At 43.9% G+C, this 18,948-nt stretch overlaps 1 protein-coding gene across 18 annotated transcripts in view; it reads left to right on the top strand.

The window, feature by feature from the left end:
* Positions 1 to 18,948, top strand: part of sox5 (SRY-box transcription factor 5) — a 259,298-nt gene that overhangs the window by 169,052 nt on the left and 71,298 nt on the right. For 15 of the 18 annotated variants that reach the window (XM_082511977.1, XM_082511984.1, XM_082511990.1 and 12 more), the window contains one exon: positions 11,680 to 11,875. In XM_082511977.1, the coding sequence (XP_082368103.1) occupies positions 11,681 to 11,875 (195 nt within the window). In that variant the 5' untranslated portion in view covers position 11,680. Of the gene's footprint in view, positions 1 to 1,002; positions 1,234 to 11,679; positions 11,876 to 18,948 lie in introns of those variants that run through there. The other 3 variants (XM_082511982.1, XM_082511988.1, XM_082511987.1) reach the window with 1 other exon arrangement.

Here is an 18,948-nt window from a genome sequence, read left to right as displayed (position 1 = left end):
TCTTACTTTACTCTGTTAGCATGGCCAATCATGTCAAAAGCGTGATGTGAATCAAAGTTGAGCACAAAACAGCTTCACTTTCCTAACACGGTGGAACCAAAGGGACAGTGAAAGAGGCTGGGACAAGACAAGATAACCAATTAAGCACGGATGAGTCCACAGCATTGGAGTAGGGATAATATGAAAGCAGAATGTATACATTCAGTAAGAGCATTAGAAGTGTGTAGAAGTGTTTAATGGCCCAAACTGAGTTACTCATTTGTCAAACTTGGACCAACTTCTTTCTGTAGAACTCTTGTGTAGCTTTTAATATTAAAGTAAAATAAACCCAAACGAAAAGGTTGCAGCAATGCAGTAAAAGTGATTAATTAAGGTAAGTTAAGTGAATTTTTGTTTGCGGTGTTTTTCCAGAAGAGTTGAAAATGATTACCTGTTAAATGCAGTTAATGCTCAGGATTTTCTGTGTGTGGCAAACGACTATATAAGTTCCCAGTAGTGCAATTTAAACCTGGAAAAAAACCCGGCTAGCATCACGTTCAGACGAGGCGTGTAGTTTGTTCTATTAGGTGTCATGTCATTAATTCCCTGCTTATTGCATAATAAAGTGTATGAGGGCTTGTAGTGGTCCTATCACTCTGAAGTGTGTCTACATGATCTGTAACTGAGTGTTTGAACAGTGTGTGTGTGTGTGTGTGAGAGAGAGAGAGAGAGAGAGAGAGAGAGAAAGAGAGAGAGAGATGGACTTGTGGAAGGGGGCAGCACTGCTGTGCATTTACGCTGAGAGATAGATGAGCCCTCTGGTCAAACAGCCCCTCCCCTTTGCATACACGCATACACACACACACACTCTCTCACAAACCCCAACACACACAGTCATGCACTGAGCGAAAGAGAAAGAGACTGTGCTTCTGGCCCTTTAAGAGCAGAGCATAGATCTCACAGCTTACAGCGAGGGAGGGAGAAGAGGAGGGACGGAGGCAGAGCGAAAGAGAGAGAGGGAGGGTGTGAGGCTGAAAGTGTGTGAGTAGAGAGAGAGAGGAACACAGAGAGAGAGAGAGAGAGAATCAGCAGTGTGTGTGAGGTTGAAGGATCACTTCTATCCCGTCTTGTTTTTGGGAGACTAACCTTGTTCATCTGAGCATTGTGGGACTGTTTTATGTTGTTGTTGTCGAGAGAGACGGACCCTTACTCCAGCATGCTCACTGAGCCTGAGCTACCTCAGGAGTGTAACAGGTACGTGACGCTTTCTCTCTCACACACACGCACACAAACACAGACATACACACGTTCACATACAGATGACAGAGGGTGAGGACGGAGCGGGATGCAGGCAGGGAGGATAGGGGTATAAAGCAGAAAGTTGCTGTGTGTGAAGAGAAGACTCGGACTCCGTGCGCGCGTGTGTGTTGAGCAGCTGTCTCAGCGAGTCCGCTGAGTTTGAGTCTGGAAGAGTGTGTGTGCGTCTCTGTGTTTGTGTGTGTGTGACAGTGGGAGACGGTAAGGGGGGGAGACTTGATGATTGACTGCTATGCTTCTGGTATATGCAAAGGAAACGTATATCAAGCAACATATGTGTACGCGTTTGTAACAACAGTGAGAGAAAGGACTCTTTCTTTCCCCCTCCTTTGAGTTTACTGACTAAAGTTCTGTTCATTCAAAACCTTGGTGTGTCTGTAAGAGAGAAAAAGTAAACTCAGAGGTAGGTGTGTGTGTGTGTGTGTGTGTGTGTGTGTGTGTGTGTGTTAAAGTCAGAACGTGTGCGCCGTTCCTCTCATCATTTCGTCTGCACCACTTACTCACCTCAACTTCTACTCGTGCGTCCACTCGCAACTCCTCCTGTAAACCTAAACCAGCCTAATATATAAGAAGTTGATCTGAGCAAGTCAGAAATAAACTCAACATTTCTTCTTTTTCAAACACTAAATTGTTTAAAAATAATCGGCCAAAATATAGAAATATGCCATCCTGTATTTGAAGTGTTTTCACTCTGCCCCGCTTCCCTTTTTTTAAAGTTCTGTTTATTTGAGATTTATTTTTCACTTAATCCAAATTCATGCAAACCCTTAGTAATCCTATTGTCAGTCTCCATGGCAGTGGTGTTGTTTTTCTATTTTTCCCCCCTTGCCTTATGCTAATGTTAATTTCAATGTTGTTTGTGCAGGCCTGCTTCATTTAGAGGTGTCAACCCTCTAACCTTGCCCTTTCCCAACACTGTCAACACAAGTGGCTTTTGCCTGTGGAATAATGGTTGTTTGATGCTAATGCTGCGAGAGACAGATTATGTTATAATACCCTACGATTTAATACCAACACACATACACACTCCTGTCTTCCTTTGCCTGCTTGACTTTTATTGCATTATAGTAGCACTCTGTTTATTTTTGTTTTTTTAATGCCCTGATGAAACTAATCTTTTGTTCAGAGATAAACTGAGGTTGGCGGGTGGGTTGTGAGTGTGTTGGGCGGGGGCCCCCCTTGAATTAAGAACACATTTAGATGTGGCAAAAAAAAAAAGTGTTTTTAATAAACCGTTCAATCCGGCAAAGTGGTTAGAGGAGAGAGGGGAGAAAAAAAAAGATGACAACAGCTATGAGGAATTAAAAATTTAAAGGATTACACAGAAAAGCAGAATGTATGGAGATAAATGCAGGGATTACAATGACTTAGGAGGAGAGCGCTTAAAAGTCTTGCTTTCCAGTAATGCACTCCATCACTGTGGCCGTGCTACATGTGTTTGTGTGCGTGAGTGTGTGTATTTTCATATGAGCGGGCGAGCGAGGTGAACCTTCCATTGAGCGGTGCGTTTCGAGTGTGTGCGTCGAGCGCTTGTCTCTCGGCGAGCGGAGCGCGCGCGAGCTGCCAGAGTGTGTGTGCGCTCCAGCCTCGGTGGTTGAGATGCTCTCGGTTCCTGTGTCTCTGTAAGTGCCCGCTCGCCTCCTTCACCCGCGCTTCTTCTTCTTCTTCTTCATCTTCCCATCAAACTTCCTCTTCTCTAATTCCTCTTTTCTTCTTTGAAAATCATGCAGTTTGCTAAAATTTACTTTTTATTAAAAATAGCAGTTGGGGAAGAGTTTGAAATAGTTCTATGTAAATGTATGATTTATTTTTTTTTGCAAGTGAGAAGTCATATTTTTGTGTCGTTCACTTAACAATGCAAGAATTTTCATCTCATTTTTGTCTTTTCTTGTTGCTTTGACAAAGACTCATAATTTTGCAATTTACATTATTTCATGTTCTAATTTTGCATTCTGCTTTTTTGTGATTTCAATCACTTTTTCTTCTTCTTTTTTTTTTGCTTCTCTGAGTGCTCTGCTGTGTATCAGAATTTCCAATGTGAAACTGAAAATAGTGGAAACAGACTGCCTTCGCTAGAACGGCCTCATCTGTTTGCACAAACAGAACAGAAATATACACATTGGAAGAAACGGAGAAAGCCAAAGCAACCAAATCATGAGAGGGGGTTTAAAAAAAGAAGAAGAAGAAGAGAGAAAAATAGACACTTGAAGGAGCCGCTGATGCCGCTGCTGGTGGACGGAGAGATGAAGGAAAAGAAATGATGTGGTCAAACTGACACATTCCTCACCCACAAAGAAAAAGAAGCAGGTTTACAGAAAAGTGAGAGTGCCAGAGATGAAGAGGGTAAGGGCGGGTGGGGGTGATGGGGTGAAGTAAGAGGACGAGAGGAAAGAGAGGAAGAGGTCCCTGTCAATGTGGTGTTAAAGCAGTGGTGGATTTTCACACCCCTCCATTTGTCCCCTCCGTCTTGTGTGTGTGTGAGTGGAGATGAAGGGGGTAGAGACAGACAACAGTGGATGTGTCAACACTTTGAACAGTTTAAGCAGGACACACTCAGATACGGAGTGATAGTAGTTGCGTTGGACTCAGCAGCTAGAGCGGCATTAGCAGCCGGAAGGACTTGACTCGGTTTCCTCGACACGTTTCAACAGTTTCAATATTTGTCACTTTAATTTATCTTCAGTGGCAGAGCACATTTAATCATGCCCTCTACTCGAGCACAGGCACCTCTAATTGTTAACTACCCTCTCAGATAAACACCTGAAATGGGATGAATTGTTCATATTAATCAGCTGTTTCGGTCAGGCAGCAATAATTCTCCCATTGTAGGATCGATTTGCACACTTTTCAAACTTTTGTGATTTTTTTTTTCTTTTTTTGTAGACATAAGAACGGCGTTTTATTGTGAATCTGCAACTTCCACTAAATCAGACTCGAGTCTTCCGCTGCTGTTTATTTCTGTTTATTAGAATATTTATTGGCTTTCGTTTTGTAATTATAGAGGAACGGACAGTTTTTAAAGACCAAGTTCTTGTGGCTGGCCGATAACAACTTGTTTCCAATTTGAGTGAGCAGTGCTGCTTGCAGTGCAAGTGTCGCTGTACTTCATTTAAAAGGGGTGAGATTAAAGTGGTGTGTGTGTGTGTGTGTGTGTGTGTGTGTATGTGTGTGTTGGAGGAAAAGGAGAATGTGTGTCTGAAGGAGAGAGAGTAGAGTAATTGAGTAGAGTGTCCGTGCTCTGAAAACTAATGCGCCATTCTGCCCTTCTCTTCCCCTGTGGCCCTGTCCTGGCCTCCCTCTCTCTGTCTCGCTCCCTCTCTCTCTCTCTGTGTCCCGCCCCCTCCACCACCACCTTGGACTGGAGACCATTGTCTGGACCATATTGTCTGTCCCCAGAGAGGCTTGATAACCGTGTCTCCATCCATGGAACGAGAAGGGGGGGTTAAAAAAAAGAAGAAGAAAGAAAGGGAAAGAAAGAACGACAGACAGAAAAATACCAGAGGAGAATGCCAAAGCCTCTCCCCACCCCTCCTCCCCACTTCCTCCCCTTTCTCAGCACACTCCTACCCAACCCTTCACCCCTCCAACTTTCTCTCCCACCGCGACCTCCCACCCTGGTGTGCTCAGCTGACCCTCGCCAACAGCCAGCAGAGACAGGGAAATATTAGGCCACATTTGTTTTTGTTGTTGTGTTTATGGATGGGGGAGGAGGGGATGAAAGAAAGTGAGAATGATGAGAAGCGATTTAGGGGAAGAAAAAAAGTGCGTGCGAAAAAAGCGAGAGACTGACAGAGGTGTTCCCTCCAGGCTAACTAGAGTGTAGTCATATGACATGAGGTCATAGGGTTGGAGTCAAAGGTCAGGTGGTGGGATTCTGTTGTCAGCAGAGCCAGAAAGCTTAGCAGTGTGCATGCACTGTATATTCGCTTTTTCTCTTCTCCTTCTTTTCCCCCATTTCTTTAGCCATCCATCAATCCAGGCAGCTTGTGTTGTGCTAATCCCACTATGTTGCTTTTGCTGTCGCTCTCTGCCGTTCACATTTACACACTCTCCATCCTTCGAATCTTCAATAGGAGACAGTTTCAGGAGCTTGGAGCTCCCTCCCGGAGCGCTACAATGAAACCTCTGTTTTTCCAGGTAGCGAGGGCGAGAGAGAGAGAGAGATGGGGGTAGGGAGGGGGGTGGGGGGTCGGAGGAAAAAGGAGGAGACCATTTGGGCCGAGGTGGGAGAGTTTCAAAGTGCGGGGACGAAAGAAAGAGGCCAGCTGGGACTCTGTGTGCGCTCGTATTTGTGTGTTGTCATTTATGTGAGAGAATGAGCTTGCATTTTGGGTGTGTTTATCTGTGTGTGTGTGTGTGTGTGTGTGTGTGTGTGTGTGTGTGTGTGTGTGTGTGTGTGTTACAGGGGCAGGCCAAGTCGCTGACAGTGAGACAAATGTTGTGACTCCTTTATGGATTGCTTAACAAATGCAGCACAAATAGTGGCCCTGGCACAACAATGGAAAAACACTGTCCGTCGCTCAATAAACATTATGCATCGTCTCCCCCTCGCAAAACACCAGGGGAGCGGGGCCGCCGTCCACCGGATGCACTTTTTCTCCTCTCGCCGTCTGCATCCCCTCACTCCCCACTTCTCCCCCAGTTCTGCCTCTCGTCTTCCTTTTTCAATGGCAGCACTTGAGATTTTCCCACGGCCTTCCGTTGCGTTGATGGCTTTCCTTATTTCTCCCGTTTTGCTTTATCTTTTCTCTGTCACTAAAACGCCAGTGACGATCACGTAGTGACTCCGTGTAAGGACATAAATAAAAGTTTTAAAGAGGGAGAAAAATGAAACTGTAAGTATGTGGAGCGATGCCCCTCTGGTGACTAAAGCTTTGGGTGGATGAATGGGCGAGCGAGACAGACAGAATAAGGGAGGGAGAGAGAGAGGTAGTCTCAGAGGCCACATGAGTTAGCCCACGTCTTTCTGCGCTCACCCCCTTTGCTCTCTCATTTTCTGTCTCTCTCTCTACACACACACACTACACGCATGACTTTTCTCCAGCGTGTGTGTGTGATTAACAGTGGTGACATTAGGGTTGTGTGTTATTGCCTTTTGTGGTTAAGCTGGACAGGAAACACGGTTTGAGCTGCCGGGCGCCGATTTAGGGCACCTCACAGAGGATGCTTTGTGTTTGTGAGGCTGAGTGTGTGTTTGCGCCTTTGTGTATACGTGTGTGTGTAAGGGTGTGTCTCTGTGAGTGTATGAGCATATACAGGCAGGAGCTGTGTTCACATTTTCTTCCCGTTATGCGCTGTTTATTTAAAGAGAGAAAACGATTACGGAAAGTTCAGCGTTTTACAGCAGTTCTAGTGAAATTCGTACAAATTTTTTAAACTTTATTTTCACACTTCATCAGAATGTCTCCCTATAAAATTGGTATTTTGTCTACAAGTCGCTAATGTTTGAGGGCTTATTGGTCCGAAGTTCTCTCAGAGTCTAAAACGAAATCTTGTGCTTGTCAAGAATATTTAAATATAGTAAAGCAGCACCAAAGTAAAAGGGAATATCGCTGACCACCTCCTTCCTAATCTTTACGCCTCCATCTCAGCTTTTCCTCTCTGTTGCTGCCCCACTCATCCCACTGTTCGAAAGGACAGTCTATAAATAGATATTAGGCAATATCCTTAAGAGTCTGCTCGGAGAAGAAGGGAAAGAAGGAGGGAGAGGGAGAGAGAGGGGCGCGATGGAGCGACATTCTTACAAACAGCTGATTGTGTAAAGAGGGAACAGTGAGTAAGACAACACCGGGGGAGGGAGAGGGAGAAAAGACGGGGAGAGGGAAAGAGCAGGAGGACAAGCAGTGTTCAAATAAGTTCAACAGCGTGTGACGGAGAGACGGAGGTAGAAGGAGATGGGGAAATTGTTTTGAAAGCTGGGAAGTGAAGAAGGAAAAAGAGGAGGATAAACAAAAAGAAAAAGATGGCAATAAAATGAGCGATAGCGTGACACAAGGGGGAAACATTTGTTGAAATTCCTGCCTGAGGTGTCATACGTAAATGTTGCGGTCTGCTCCTCTGAGGCAAAACGCTCTGGGCGCCTTATCTAAAAGGCACATTCCGCTCAACTATTTTGATATGCCCTTCCATCCCCTCAGAGAACAATTTCAAAGATAGCTCACATTTCCACGCAAATAGACCCCACACCTGAGTGACAGGCAGGCAGTTCTTAGCGCTCTTAAGGTGGTGGTGGATGTGGTGGTAGTGGGGGGAGGAATAACGAAAACACAAATGTCACGTTGGCTCCTGACAGCCCTTTGGAATTAGCCTCTGCGCTTATTTTTACTGCAGACGATAGATCCAACTGACTGTGTGGTGGCTGAAATAATGGGTTGTAATTTAAAGCGAGGGTGCGAATACGCACACGCACACTCACGCGTGCATATGCCGAAGCACAGACGCACACTTTACTGTGGAATTCTCCAGAGGAGGCTCCCACGCTCCCTGAAAGCTTGTTCTGAGTAGAGGAGTTAACAAGAGCAGTTAGCACCATGATTATGTTAGCAGCCAGACACACAGAGTGAAAGAGCCGGGTGTGTGTGTGTGTGTGTGTGCGATAGTCTGTGACATTTCTGTGATGGCTGCTTTTGTCTTTCTCTCGCTCTCCCTCAAAGCTTAAACAAATCTTTGTCCCCACTTTGCTTAATTCATTTGAAATGTGTCTGGATGCATTTCTGGGGGATGTTTCGTGTGTGAGAGCAACATCGATCGCGTGTTCATAAGCTCGCTGCCTGTATTTAAACACGCTTGCGTAAGCTTTCCGTCGCTGACGTGCCAACGTGAAATGGACGTGTTGATTACAGTAAGCGATGGCCAGGAGACAGTTAACCACCGCTGATGGCGATTATTCGGCCTGTTAATGGACGTCCGTCGCTGTCCGATTAGTGACTTAGCTGCGGTGGACATATGTGATATGAGGGACTTAGTTGAGGAGCCACTAATCATCAAAAAGCCAAAGGGAAGTGGCACTCTAATCTCAGCTTAGCACTCTCACTGTGTGGTGTTGCGTGTGTATGTGTTTTTTCTGTGAAAGAAATGAGTTTGGATGAAGGCGGGGGGGCAAAAAGATGACTTTTTAAAATTCTTTTTGCTTGAATTTGTAAATACGGCAAAAAAGGGTCGTCATCTCATTTGTTAAAGAAATGTTAAAGAAACATACATGTGTCTCGTGTGTTTAACAGAGAAGGAGATGTTCCTTGGTGTTCTTTTGTTTCGTTTTTTTTTTTTAAACAAAATTATGCTAATTTCCCTTAATTATTACCTAAGACAGCCTGGAAATTAATCACATTATCTCTTTAAATCCTCGCTGTTTAGACCGCTTCCTTTAGGTCTACCACCAGCATGACAGCCCTGCCAAACTTTTAAATGAAGTAGCCAGCGAAACCTGCACACCCGCTGTGCCCAATTGTATAGTAATTTGACTTCAAAGGCGAACAGACGGGGGAAAGAGGGACTTTATAGCCGGAGAGGAGCTGCGAATGGCCTCCCCATTCATAGACACCCACCTCTGAGGAAGTAGTAGCAGAGTTGCGGGAGAGGAGTGGGCAAATTAGAAGAGGAGAGAAGGAAATCCAGAGATTGAAGTCGCTCCCTGCCCCTTAGAGCTTTTGGATACCTGTGTTGCCTTCTGTGTTAATGTGTAACTGTTCTTGTCTATGGATTGCCCATATATCTAGATATGTTTCTGTGGCTACTGTGGTTAAATGATGGATAACAACGTTGTAAAAACCAAATTAAAATCCTCCCATGCTTTCAAAGATGTCTCTGTAACATAGCCAAAGTGTAACATTAGCGAGGCAAGAGCTCTCAAAACTGATCACAGGTGTGTGTGTGTGTGTGTGTGTGTGTGTGTGTGTGTGTGTGTGTGTGTTGGGTTATGGCTGGAGTAGAGGTGTGCAAAGGATACAAGGGGAGGTGTGTGTGTGTCTGAAACAAAAGGCCTTAGTGTGAAAGAGTGAAAGGAGGTAAAGTAAACAGGCGGTGATGAAGACAGACCTGCAGTGTTCTGCTCTGTTCTCTCTCTCTGTGTGTGTGTGTGTGTGTGTGTGTGTGTGTGTGTGTGTGTGTGTGTGTGTGTGTGTAGTTTGTACAGCTGGGCCTGCCGCTTGCATTATACAGCGCGGCGGCACACGTGCACACGCACAGATATAGCTTTCCCCACAGTCATTCCAACATGCATCATAAATGTTATCTCAAGTCAGTTTTAATATCAATTTGCTTTAGTGCTCTCATTGTGCAGTTTTATTTCGAAACAATACACATTCTTCAGCTGTCATTTATGGCCTTAGTTTTTGCTGAGCAAGAGAGAGCGTCCAGGAGAAACCGATAAAGAAATCAGCTGCAGATACACCAGCCAGTTGATTTCGACAACTGTCTCTGTGTTTGGTTGCGTGTACTTTATACGGCGTCCTTCATGAAAGCACTTAGCCACCGTCAACATTATTGTAACTACTAGAACATGCTTCATCCAGTCTAACCTTGATTAAAGCTGTGAGAAAGTCACTGAAAAGAAACAATTGTAGCTGTACAGAACTTTCTGATTTAGTAGTAAAAGATATATATATATATATCTGTAGTGGTGATTTAGCAATTTTCTGATTTAACTTCAAATGAAGGGTCCCTTCTAAGTGGATGAAATAGTCCGGTGCAGCGTTAAACAGCTCTGCAGAGCCCATTGAAACTCAAAAACGCATGGAAGGAAAGTTCCATGATCCTGAAAACCTGGGGTTTTACATTAAAAAAAAAAAGAGATCCTGTATACAAAATACACTCAGTACGAAAACAGAGAATACAAATTTCAATTTGTAAATCAGTTTAAATTATTAGATTATGTATATCTATGAATATTGCAAACATCCTCCAAAATCAATTAAATGTAATTAAATTAGGTCACTATGGTGCAGGGGTTTTTCGGTTTCCTTTCTTTATCTTTATCGTTTCTTTTTCTTTCTTTTTTTCTTTAATCCTTATACTTCAGCGGAGTTTATTTGATTTTGACCGTAACCTTCCTTCGGTGTGATAAAGCCGCATGTTGCGTGTCCTAGCGTGGCGCTTTCCTCATCGCCTCCAGTGAGCTGCACTCAATATTGTTTGCCTTTCCACTGTCATAAGGTAAATAAGCAATGAATTAGCAGCAGGGCTGCTCCTAGGAAAAATGCCAGATGTACAGTCCAGAGGAAATCCAATAGAGTTGAGAGTGTAATCAGTTTACCAGAGACAGGCAGGGGAGAGAGGGGAAGAATTTGAGGGAGAAAGGCTGAAGAGGAAAACGGAGGAAATCACAGGCAGGCACGATATGGATGCCGGATAAAGAGAGTGAGCGGATGAGTGAAAAAAACCAGCTTGTTAAGTCAAAAGAAGGAACAAATTAGCGGAGTTTGAAAGTCAGATGCCTGTTGCTTATTTCATCAGGATCAACCCTCCGCTAAAGTTTTCACAATCCCTCCATCCTTCCATCGCTGTCATGTGTTGCCTCTGTGCGACTGAGCGTTAGCAGCCTATTACCCAGGGTCATAGTCGCAGTGGCTTCAAGGCTGACAAGTGCATCTGAAAGCACTCAGGCGATGCTGAGAACCACATTAAATTCTATTATTGCCGCATAGTCACTGCATCCCTATTCAGCTGAAGTACAGGGAGGCAAATTTACCTTGTGAGAGACAGAGTTCACCTAATAGATGTGGCTTTATATCCTTTGCTTCTTTTCAAGGGAACAAAGGCAGAGTAACAAATGCAAACAGCGGGGGCTGTCGTGCTGCTACCTTTTTTCCTTCCCGTCACTCTATTGTCCAGAGGTTTTCATAAACACACATTATTGTCACTGTACATACTGCTCTCCCTCTCTGTCTCTCACACACACTCTCTCTCTCTTTCACAATCTGTTTTTCTCTGTGAAAGCCCATTGTCAAGACATGGTCATTTCCTCCACAATGCCAGTCCAAGCGCGCTCCTTTTGCAGTAACGGCCCCGATGGTAAACATACTGTAAGACCCGAGAGTGCGTTTGAATGTCTGCCAAGAAGCTCGCTAAAGTCGATGTGAGGAGATGCCCCGTTGTTGTCTTTATGAGGGCAAGGGTTTCCCCAGAAAACTGAAGATGGAGAAATGTTGCAGGTTGATCAGATGAATGTCTACCGGAAGGCAGTAAATGGATAGCAGAGGGGTAAACACTTAAAAGTTTGAACTATCCGGGAGTTTCTGAGAACTAGTTTGGAGCCTCCACACTTTTCATTGCTACCAACATATAAGTGGAGTTGTCAGCCTATTATATCATCTTTTGAGTGTTGCTCATTCTTCCTCCTGTTTTTCCTTCTCTCTCTTGTCTTTCTATCTCCTATTTATTTTCCAGGATGTCTTCCAAGCGACCAGCCTCTCCATATGGGGGGACAGATGGAGAGGTAACCATGGCAACCAGCAGACAGCGAGTGGAGGATGAGGAGAGTGAGGGACTGGGCGGTGTCATCCACCTCCCCCTGGCCTCCTACTGCAACAAGGTGTCCCCTCGCTCACCCCCCAACCGCAACTTGGACAGCCCGCCCAACATGGTAAATAATAACGGTTTTCAAATCAGTCTCACCCATCGTTTCTCACGCTTGGGGCACACACCTGTGGGTGACAGTAGCTGATTTGGGGTTACAGGTGAAACAGTTGAAGAGACATTTGGAGGAACTTTTGTGTCTGAACTCATCAGAGAAGTCAAAAGTCTTTGTAGAGAAACTTTGTAAAAATGACCGTTGGCAGGTCCTACACGCTTCCAGTTTCTGAAATATAAACAGATATAACCCAGAAAAAGGAGTTAAAATTGATCTTATGTTTGCATGCCCAGAAGAAGAATAATCCCTAAACTTGCATGGTTATCCCATACATAGATACAATGCAGACCCTACATTCACAGATATGTTTAGTGTCAGCAAAGGTATTTGAATGCCACAGTGATTATGAGCAGCCAGCTGTTGAATATTTGTTTTTAAAGCCTTATTTATGAGCTATTGTATTTAGAACGAGAGGCAGCATTAAGAGGCCACAGAGGTGACATCGTTGGTGGGATCAGTGATGTTGTACGCCACCTGTGAGTTGGTGTCATCAGTAAACCGCATCGGAATGGTACTTAGCCATGTTAGCTAGTCATGCGATTCTCACCAATACATGAAGGAATCTCTGTATGTTTGCTCTCTCATGTGCTTAAGACTATAGCTGGAGCCCAAAGAAGTGCAGTATCCATTAATGGTACTTGATGATGTCAGTGTCCAGGCTGTTATGATTAGTTGTTAAAAAAAAAAACTATGACTCTACCTTTAGTGATGCTAACATTTGTGTGACTTTGGGACTGCATTGCCATAGGCCACAAAAAAGAAAACATTTTTTTAACCACAACCAACCACTTGGCATAGAAATGTGTCTAAGTTACCAATGTAGACCTTCAGTTTTACAGACTGCAGGCTTGGTCATTGGCTTCATCTCTCTATCTCCATTGGCTTTCTGCCCTTCCAATTCCTTCCTATAAGGCTGTCTACCTGTGTGCGTTTGAGAGGCTTGGGGTTGAAAGTAACCCCAAGGCTCAGACCCCAGATCAGATTGTGGTCATGGTAGTTTCAACCCTTCGAATTAAGTGATTATTGAAAGCATAGCAGTTTTCTGTCTTTAAGACAGCCTAGGCTGAAAATGGAATTAGTACCTGTATGACAAAAATCTACAATCTTTGCTTGCAAAATGTTTCATTTTGCAGATGCATTCAGCTGGAAATTAACTTCCTCGACCTTGTGTATTTGTCATTTTAATTTTGTGAATTAAGCATTTCCTAACTAATTAGAATGGTTTTGCTTTTATGGGATTTCCAGTCATTTCTGGATAAGTAAACAGCTTTTTTTTCACATATTGAATGCATTAACAGTTTGGGTCTGCTTTAACTTTGGTATGTTGTTTACTCTTCTTATGGCAGCCAAACTATGAAAAGGTACATGTATCTCCACAACGATAAAAGAAAACGAGGTTATTTGTTTGTTGACTGACGGTAGATGTGAAAAGAAGCAGAACCCTAAAAAAACAAAAACAGAAATTGACTTTCTTTGCAAGTAGAAAGCAGGTTCTTTCTGGGAGCTGACTTTTTCTTTTTAAATATGAACATTTTTAGGTTCAAGGATAAAATTTGGTTGCACGTGTGTGTGTGTGTGTGTGTGTGTGTGTGTGAGAGAGAGAGAGAGAGAGGTTTTTTTCCCCTTTTTTTCCGCTTTTATGTGTGCGCCACCAGCCGTTGCCTTGAGCCCATTTGATGCACATTTGCGTGACTGCTAAAATGTGAGCCATTTGCGTGAGTCATTTTCTTGGGGATGAAGTGTGAGGCTGCTTGGTGGTGCTAAATGTATGGCGCTGTATTTGTAAAGGTGTCTGTGTGTCAGTGTGTGTATATGTAAAGTTGCGTAATTCAAATTGAATATTGAGCTGTATTTTTGCTAGTTAGTTTGTGAGTATCAGACGTTTATTTATTCTTTAAACTTGCTGTGATATGTTGACACAAACAGTATTGACGCAACACATTTAATCTTTTCCTCCCTGACTTTTGTATTATTTTTATATAATGATGATCAAATTATTTAATTTAATTTGAGATAAGAGTGTTGGGGTTATTAACACAATATTATTTATGTTTTTCGACTAGTAGATTCATTATGTACCTATAACTACCTTAGCTGCCAGGAAATCCATGTTAGCTAGTAGCTAAATGTGGCACAAGGCAACTTGTGCATTTTTTTAACGCAAGCTACCTAACAAACGGCAAAAAAACAAAACAAAAAAAAACTAAAGGAAACTTCTCCTGGCCCTTCACCTTGATACACACCTTATCATACCAGTGCTCTCATAACACCTGTCGACCTTTCCCCCATACTGACCATAAATACCCACGCGCTATAAAACAATGAAACAGTGGTTAGCAACTGTAATTAAAAGCTAATTCTGTAATTAGCTTGCTGATTAGCCAGTAAGCCCCTCCTACTGTGGACTCTGTATGTGTGGTAGCTGTGGACTGCAAACCAAAGTCCTGGGATTGCAGGGGAATACATAAAGAAACACACAGGTGTGCAGAGATGCAGATCTTCATACTGGGTTATCTGCTGTAGTTGAGATTATTCCCACTTCATTTAGATTTACACTATCCAAACAAACATTACCCTCATGAATATTTTAGGCGTCGTGGCTGACCACTTTAGGTGATCATGAAGAGAGACTGACAAAAACCTTAAATATTCACGACAAAATGACACACAGCTGCTTTCTTATTCATTAATGGACACCAGAAGGGAGGCTGTTGACATGTATGTGTATGTGGAAAGTCTTATTAATAATAGTTGATGTGGATTATTAAGTGCAAGCCTCTGCGCGTGTGTGTGTGTCTGGCAGGGGGTGGAATGGGGGCTTATCCGACTGCCTGCTTGGCATGTTGTAAGATGTGTGTTAAGTTTTACTTCTTCTTTTTTTTAAGGGGGATTCAGAGGGGGGTGTTTAACAGTGCCAATCCCTTCAGCGCTGACTGTCAGTGAAGAGTGGCTGGAGAGTGAGGAGAAATAGGGGAGATTTACAAAGAGGTGGGGGGGATGGTCTCTCCCCCCCTCTCTCTCTCAGGGCAGTTGTTGTAAAGTGATAGGGGGAAGTAAATGGCTCATCGGCGACTGCTTGACTTGGATGTGGGGCAGCGGGAGGCGAGATAGAGAGGGTGGGGGGCAGATTACAGCCTTATCTTGTCATAGTAAATTAACACGGTGGTGGAGAAGCGCTCAGCTCCACACTGACCTCTTCATTCTGGCTGCCTCGCCTGCCTGTTTGGCTTTGGCTCGGCTGCTCTACCTGCCCACTACAGCTGCACAACCACACTGAGTGAAAACGGCACCCGCGCATATTTTAAAAGCGTGAAAGGTGTCGGATTATTCACTTTTCTCCTTTTTTCTTATGTGTTTTATTCCCCCCCTGCCTGTGAGTAAGAATAGCACTGCTCATAATGGTTTGCAAATGAATGTAGTTTAGCTAAAAAGGGTGTCTTTAAAAAAAAATTATTGAATGCGAACTTCTCGCTATGCAGCTGGACCCTGATTGGGTGGGAGCACCTGAGTTCAAATGCGTTACGGGAAGGATTTTAGTCGGGAGTTCAGCGAGGTCAACCAATCAAATCCAGTTATGACACCGCCAAAATTACAGAGGGAAACAAAAATCTGTGTAAATGTATGTGAAAATTGTAAATGACAACAGGAAACGTTTAAGCCCACCGCCCGTGAATGAGATATTTTTCTCTTGCTTTCTTTCTTTTAGATCTTTTTATGTTTATGTTTGCAGATGCTGGCAAAAAAAAAACTGTTTTCACATCAGGCAGAGGCAAGCATCTTCTCTCATAAATGTGCTAATGGACAAACACTAATTATTTCATTAACAGGCGAGATGCACGCTTACACGTTAGAAAACTATAAAGATATTTCATCAAGCATTATTTCTTATTCATTTTTCCTCTCTCTCTTTTTTGTCTAATTTGTATGTGTGATTATGTGTGTGTGTGTGTGTGTGTGTGTGTGTGTGTGTGTGTGTGTGTGTGTGTGTAAATGTGAATTTGACAGATTTAACACAGTCATTGAGCAGTCTTGAGACACAGTGGTCACACTTAATTTCTCATGCCAGTGATGCACTAATGAATCAACACACGCTTGCCTGTCAACAGTGAGAGGTCTTGGTAAAATATACTGGCGTATTTTTTTTCTTTTTTAGCCAAACTGCTACTTAAAATACAGCTGCAGGTTTTTAGATAAGGAAAGGGCAACTGTGTGCAATAAGACAATTAGAATCAGCAAATTAAAATTTTGTAATTTGTTGGCTTTTTTTTCCTCTTCAGTTTTGGGGGTCAGTCGCATAGCTCAATATTGTTGGAACGCAAGGAGAAAACTAATGCGTGTCGTTGTGTGTTTTCTTGCTTGTCCTCATCCTGAAGGACCCCCCGAGTCACCACTGACAGTGTCTGTGTTTAGCCATGGCATGTAAAGGGATTTGCTGTATCTGAGGTGTGTTAAGTGTATATATTGTGGAGATTGGCAGGCTCTGGCACAGGGCTGAGTCTCGCCCCCCCTCGCAGGAGCGATCGGTGACATTCTCTCGGTGTGTATTCGTGGGCACGTATTTTAGTTGAGCAGCTGTTTCCAGCTCTTCCTACTGCCACATTGTCCATGCCTTGATCCACGACGACGCGCCAAGCATCAAATATTGTTTTTCACACATACACCTTGCACAGCCCGAGACATGTCAGGCTGTGGCGCAGAAAGAAGGGGGAGAGAGAGTTTCTTCTGTCGGGCAACGGAGAAGGAGGGAGAGAAGAAGACGGAAGGAATAGGAGAAGGAAGAAAAAAAAGAAGAACATGAACAGCGGCATCTGTGCTGGCTGTAGGAAAAAAATAGCATTTGGCAAGAGTTAAGTGTTTTTAAACCAACCTCCCCTCACAGATGAGCTTAAGAAGACAAAAGTTGTTTAATTCGGTTCCATTGCAGAGGCAGTAAAAGGATAAAGAGAGTGGGGCGCAATTTTTACTTTGTTCCAGTCATTTGGAAGAGAATTGACATCTGCAAACTAAAGGCAGAACCGCCCACACTGCCAGCCTGCCACATCCAGTGCATATAAATACATATATGCAGACACTCACACATTTACACACCTACAGGCTATGTGGTGCACTCACAGTGTCACACATATATGCACAAAAAAAACCTGCTCGCACAGACATGCACAGAGAGGAGGGCATGAACATTTACAGTAGCCAGAATTTCTGTTTGCACTCATGAATAAATGCATGCTGATGAGAAAAAGTTTTCGCCACCTGCGTTACTCCGGGATCGGCTGACTGACACCCATTTACAGCGGAGAATCTGCCTTGTGTCGTGTCTCTTTTTTGATCCCTCTGTCTTGGACTTTGCCGTACAAATCGCCAGCGAGGCGTGTGGATTATATGCCGGGAGACTGATCGGGAGGTGGGGGAGAAACATAAGCCATTTAAGTTGCCTTCGGGATAAGGCTGTCTGTCAGAGTTCACACATAAATAATGTCACAGGCCGTAATGTACCAGGTCTTTGAAGAAGCCATGGCTCCCTGCTAATTCCCTTTGATTGGGGAAATGACCTTCATTGTTGGACGCAGCGAGATGACATCTCTCTGGCAGCTTTTCGGCAGAGTAAAGAGATCCGACAACCCCTCACCCCCACTCCTCTCCAACTCCATCTCTCCTCCGACCACCCCCCCCCCACATCTCCCTCTGCATATTCTTGTTCTGTTTGTTTTGTTTGCACGACATCTTTCTCGAAAGAAAGAGTGCGGCTGTTTTAAGTAGGCGCTGGATTAGATAAATGGGATGTGACAGGTGTGACCGCTGCCTTCAAGATGCCTGCTTTCCTCTTTGCTCTCTCTCTCTCCATGCATCTCTCTGTCAACTCGCACGCTCTCGCTCACTCTCATTTCCTCTAATAACGCTGCTTCTCTCTTTTTTTTTTTCTGGGGATTTCGCTCAGTCTTTCTTTCTTGCTTTCTTTGACTTTTACACTCTTACGCTCTATCTCTCCCTCCGTCTCGTTACATTTGCACGTCGTGCCGGCGCTGATGCAACTCCTAATCACAAATCCGCTCATTTTTGAAGTCTGACTTTCCCTAATCTGAAGAACAGCGAGAGGGTGAGGGAACAAAGAGAGGCACGAGCAACCAACTCGGTCAGGTGGTCAGAGGAGAAGAGCAAAGTCTTTCAGGGCTTTTAAAATCACAAGACACTTGTGACACAAGGCTGTTAGCGGCCTCAGCAGCGACTGACTGAAACCTCATTACCCCGTCATATACAGTATACACAAACGTTCCAACCGTATCATTGCTGTCACAATCTGTCCCTCTGTTACAATGCATGTGCAAGAACGCCAAGGAGAGGATGGGTGAATTATTGAGTGCGCTGACTTATTCAGAGTGTGGAAACACACAGAGCCCAACACAGAGAGTCAGCGAAGTGTCAAAAATGCCAAGTGATAATGGTCTGCTGTATCTCTCATACAATGTTTGGCTTCCGACAACAAAAGCATCATCGATATGGAAAGCCTCTGCCTGGCTTTATGTTCTTAAAAGGACAAGAAAAAGTAATTTGAGACTTTGTTTTGAGTTTTTTCTCTTCTTAAATTGTCCCATTTAAATGCTTTTTTTAAATTAAAGACACAGATCAGTCTGTCTAGACTCTAAATGACTTCACTGTGGACCTTGATCTTAGTATTAAGTTCCACTTCCACCGGCAGCCTGCGAGTTAATGATTAGAAAACCATCTCCACCTTAATGCTCTGTAATGTCATTATTAAAGGTGGAATGTATCACCGCCTCCCCATGCCCGTCCATCTCTGTGTCTCTCCCAGATGCACACCCACACAAAGACAAACGTGTATGTGTGCCGCTGTCACAGGTGGCGTGCCCCATACTGTAGTGAGATTAGCCAAAGATTAACCCTGTGGACCATTGACCCCACGAAGAGCTGAGCTGACAGACTGCGTGGCTGATTGACTGACTCATTTGTTTTTGTAATTAAACAGCAACACGCACAGTTTACCACACCTGAGTGCGAGTTCAAGAAGG

The sequence above is a fragment of the Aulonocara stuartgranti genome (assembly GCF_965226115.1).
Source record: "Aulonocara stuartgranti genome assembly, chromosome: 17".
NCBI lineage: Eukaryota > Metazoa > Chordata > Actinopteri > Cichliformes > Cichlidae > Aulonocara > Aulonocara stuartgranti.
Note: the sequence above shows the minus strand (reverse complement) of the source record. Positions and strands in the feature narration are given on the sequence as shown.